General features: G+C 49.1%; 1 protein-coding gene across 2 annotated transcripts in view; it reads left to right on the top strand.

Annotated features, from left to right (window-relative positions):
* The window catches only part of SMTNL2 (smoothelin-like 2), a 20,062-nt gene extending 18,471 nt beyond the window's left edge, over window positions 1-1,591 (top strand). For both annotated transcript variants that reach the window (XM_004684752.2, XM_012726631.1), the window contains exon 8: window positions 640-1,591. In XM_004684752.2, the coding sequence (XP_004684809.1) occupies window positions 640-766 (127 nt within the window). In that variant the 3' untranslated portion in view covers window positions 767-1,591. The remainder of the gene's footprint in view (window positions 1-639) is intronic.
* The last annotated feature ends 2,502 nt before the right edge of the window (window positions 1,592-4,093 follow it).

Raw genomic sequence — 4,093 nt, 5'->3', positions numbered from 1 at the left:
CCATGTGGGTCAGCTACCTCCAGGGCGGGGATCGAACTCGCACTGAAGCAGCTGGGGCTGGCCTGCATCCTAACCTGCTGTACCACCAGGGAAGGCCTGATTATTGAACTTTTAAAATGAATTTAATTTCATGTAAAGCTGAAATGAAGTTAGTCTATGAAGTTGATATGGGTTATATAAGTGTGTTGGGTTCCAGCAAAAATAATCAGTTATTCCAACAGCAAACAGGGATAATTCAGAAAACAGAAGATTGTAGAATGGAGGTACATTCATGGTGAGATCCACATGTACTTGGGAACCCAAGGCTGAAAAGTCCCTAAATAACCTCTGGAAGGCTCTAGGCCTCAGTTCTGCCTGAGGGCAAACAGTGGGACTTGCAAGGCCCTGTGGGTAGGGTAGTTTGCAGGTGTAGCAAGTGTGGGAACTCTGCCTCCTGACCTCATTTAGAAGGCTCCTGGATAGGGGGCTTTGGGAAATTCTGCATTAGGCCAGGGACCCTGAAGTTTCTACTGTGGTCTGAATTCTGGGGGCACCTGGGACCCTCCAGATCCGGCTGACTTCTGTCCTGGGAGCTGTGGCCATGTGCCCCTGGGCTGGCTGGCTGCCGACCGCCATCTGAGGGAGGCCTCTGTGTTTCAGGAACCTGGCCAACTGTGAGCGCCTCATCGAGGTGGAGGACATGATGGTGATGGGCCGCAAGCCGGACCCCATGTGTGTCTTCACTTACGTCCAGTCTCTGTACAACCACCTGCGTCGCTTTGAGTGAAGGCCTCTGGCCTGGAGAGCCAAGCAGCAGCCCCGGGAGGACACCTTGGACCGCCTGGTCCCAGAGTCGGGACCACCCCCGAGAAGACTTGCATTTTGGTGTGGAGCGCTCTTTGTTCTGTGGTGTGTGACCTGCTGCGTCCTGCAGGACTGTGGCCCTGGTTGATTGTAAGTGCGCTGAGCAGTTCCCGACAGCGCCCGTCACAGCCAAGGGGTGGACGGAGAGTGAGGCATTACCAGAGAGAGAGAAACAGAGAGAAACTGGTGCTAAGTAATTATCTTCCTTAACAAAAAAACAAAACAAAACAAAAAAAACCAGAAAACAAAACTTGTCTGTAGTTTCCGGATTGTTCAGTAACAATCTTCCCTCTGGTGAATTTGATGCATTGGCTTTCCAGGGTTATGTTGATCACCGAGTGTTTTTTATCAAAATACCCAGAGTTTTTTACTTCCTCACACTATTGTAGGTTCCTTTCCTCCCTCCCTCTGGGCCACTGCCAGGAAACAGAGAGACTGCTTAATCAGCAGCTTGACAAGGAAGACTGAAGTCTTGGGAAGAAAGAGTTTAATCACTCCCAGGTCCTGGGCAGCAGATGACCTTCAAGTCACCTCGGCCCCTTGGGGAGATGGGAAGGCGCTTGCCTGGGTCCTGGAGCAAGCCTCCTGCCCTTCCCAGGGGGCCCCACAAGTGTCTGACTAAGAATAGGTTCTTGGGAAGTTGACACTTTTGGGGCTGGACAGGCCCTTTGTGCTGAGAGCTAGGTTTTATCCACTTTTTTAGGGGATTTGCTGCAAATATTTATAAAAAGTAACTCCATCTGTATCATTGACGGTTTGTACATAAAAAGATGTGACAAACTTCTCTTGGGGTCTGTTATTTCTTTCTTTTCTTTTTTTTTTTTTAAAGGTTATTTATTTATACATACAGAACTGGGGTATAGGCCAGAGGTGCAGAGGACTCACCAGAGAAAGAGTGGGGAGCAGAACGGGTAGATCGATGAGGGGAGCAGCGGGCGGGTCAGGAGAGACCTGCTGTGTCATGTGGGTCACCTCCTTGGCCGGGGGTCGAACTCATGCTGAAGTGGCTGCAGACAGCTTTGCAGTGTTGCACTTTAACTTGTACCACTACGGGGGTGGGAGGGGGTCAGTTATTTCTGTCTGGGAGAGTCAGGACCAGTGAATAAGAGATTTTGGACCCTTTCCAAATGAAAATCTACTAAATCCCCCTTAGCCTTCTCTGTAAGCAAATTTTCAGCCGAGAAAGTTTAAAATCATAGATAGTTGCACTCTCTGAATTTGCCCACGAGTCGTCCCTTCCATAGTGTCCGAAGAGCACCAACAGAAAGTCCCCTGGATGGTGACCGACAGGTCCATGAAGAACAGTGGCCCATGACGGCAGGTTCTGGGGTGGCCCCACTGTGGAGGAAGCTCATCAAGAAGAGCTGGTTTATTTCCACAGCCGTTTGGGTGGTAAGGCTTTAATAGGGGATCCTTAGATTCTGTCAAATCACAACTCTTAGCTTGTTTTTTTTTTTTTAAGATTTATTTATTTATACATACAGAACTGGGATACAGGCCAGAGGTGCAGGGTGGTGAGAGGATTCACCAGAGACAGAGTGGGGAGCAGGATAGGCAGATTGACGAAGTACACTCCTGAGGGGAGCAGCGGGCGGGTCAGGAGAGGCCTGCCACGTCATGTGGTCACCTCCGGGACAGGCGGGGATCGAACTCATGCTGCAGTGGCTTTAGCTTCTTAGTGTTGTGCTTTAACCTGCTGCGCCACCAGGGAGGGCCCCCTTAGCTTGTTTTTTATTGAAGAGCCGTTTTCTAGTTGGGTTGGATTTTAGCCATGAACTTGTAGAACTTCCCTTTAAGGGGCTGTTAGGTGTCTTTAGTACACTCTTAACACCAGCACCTGTGCACCTTCATCAGGTCCATGTGTGTACGGGGGGTCGGGTATCTTTGGTGGTATCTGGGAAACACGACAGAGCTTGTCAGGTGGATGGGCAGAACTGCTGGCTGAGGCTGCTGTCGCGTCCATCCTTTGTATGCGCCCAGTGGGACACGTTCCCTGTCCAGCTCGCTTGGAGCCTCAGGAAGGTGAGTCCTATTATTAGCAAGGCACAACACCTGGTCTTTTTTCATACCCAGGCATGGGTTTCAAATCTAAAGCCAGTGTGGGAATGCAATGGCTCTATAAAAAGCATGCCTATATATTCTGAATGCTTGGCATATGCTAAATGGAGCGCTCGTGAACTGCTCACGTGGCCTTGTACCTTTGCACATAAAACAGAGCAGATCCTGCTAGAATCAGGAACAATTTCCCTTAAACTTAAGGAATTGCTTCCCTCATGCCTCATATTCAGAATTATAACAGGCTAGATGTTTTAAAAATAGGTTCTACAGTGTTCTTGTCTGTGGTCTTTGGGGAGAGGGGAAATGAAGGTTCATAAGATTTAATGGGTTTTCAACTTGATTACCTCTAGGATGAAGCCTGAAGGTTCCAAGATGTGGTCTGGGGGGTGGGGGAGAAGCAAGGAGGTCACACCGGCTTGAGACATTTGGAAACCACCACCTAAGATCAGGGTTGCATGAACATTCCCACTTGTGATATCCGATTTCAGGTCGCCTTCTGCCATGCACGGTACTGGGGGCCACACCTCTCCCCTGCACTGCCTCCTCAGAGAAGTATTTCTTGTAGTTGCTTGTAAGATTTTGCTTTTCCAGATAGATTCCTTCACCTGGGTTTTGTTAAAACTTATTAAGTCTGACCAAATTGGCTTGTGCGTTTCCCTGAAGTGAACATTTTGCCAGAGCCAAGATGGGTTTTAGCTTTTCTGACAGCTGATGGATATTATTCAAGGCAAGTGAGAGTTTATAAGCACTTTCTGAATATGATATAGCACATGCTGAATAGAGGAGAATGTACCGGCCAGGTGTTTGGGGAACAGTTTGTTAAAGCCAATGAATTTCGCAAATGTGTGAGATGACGAAAGCTCTCAGCTTTCCCGGCTGCAGTGGTCAGCACTCTGTAACTGGAGGAGACCAGCGTGAGGCGATCTTGCTTTCTGCCGAGCCAGGTCTATATGGCCCCAGGCAACTGGATGGCAGACTGAAAACGCTGATTCAGTTGGTCAGTTTGGGTGGGACCCTTCACAAGCCCACAGAACCAACTCTGGATTGGGTTTCTTGGATGGGTGCCAGGCAACCGACTCACGCTGCAGAACTGCTTCTGCCTGGTGAGATGGCTGGCTTAGTTCCTCTTTTCTCCTCTCGCTTCTTCGCCCTCGCGGATCATCAGCTTCTGAGGAATGATAAATGTATTTGG

This window comes from Condylura cristata, unplaced genomic scaffold (assembly GCF_000260355.1).
Source record: "Condylura cristata isolate star-nosed mole 26May11 unplaced genomic scaffold, ConCri1.0 scaffold00017, whole genome shotgun sequence".
Lineage (NCBI taxonomy): Eukaryota > Metazoa > Chordata > Mammalia > Eulipotyphla > Talpidae > Condylura > Condylura cristata.
This window is presented reverse-complemented; position numbering and strand designations above follow the sequence as displayed.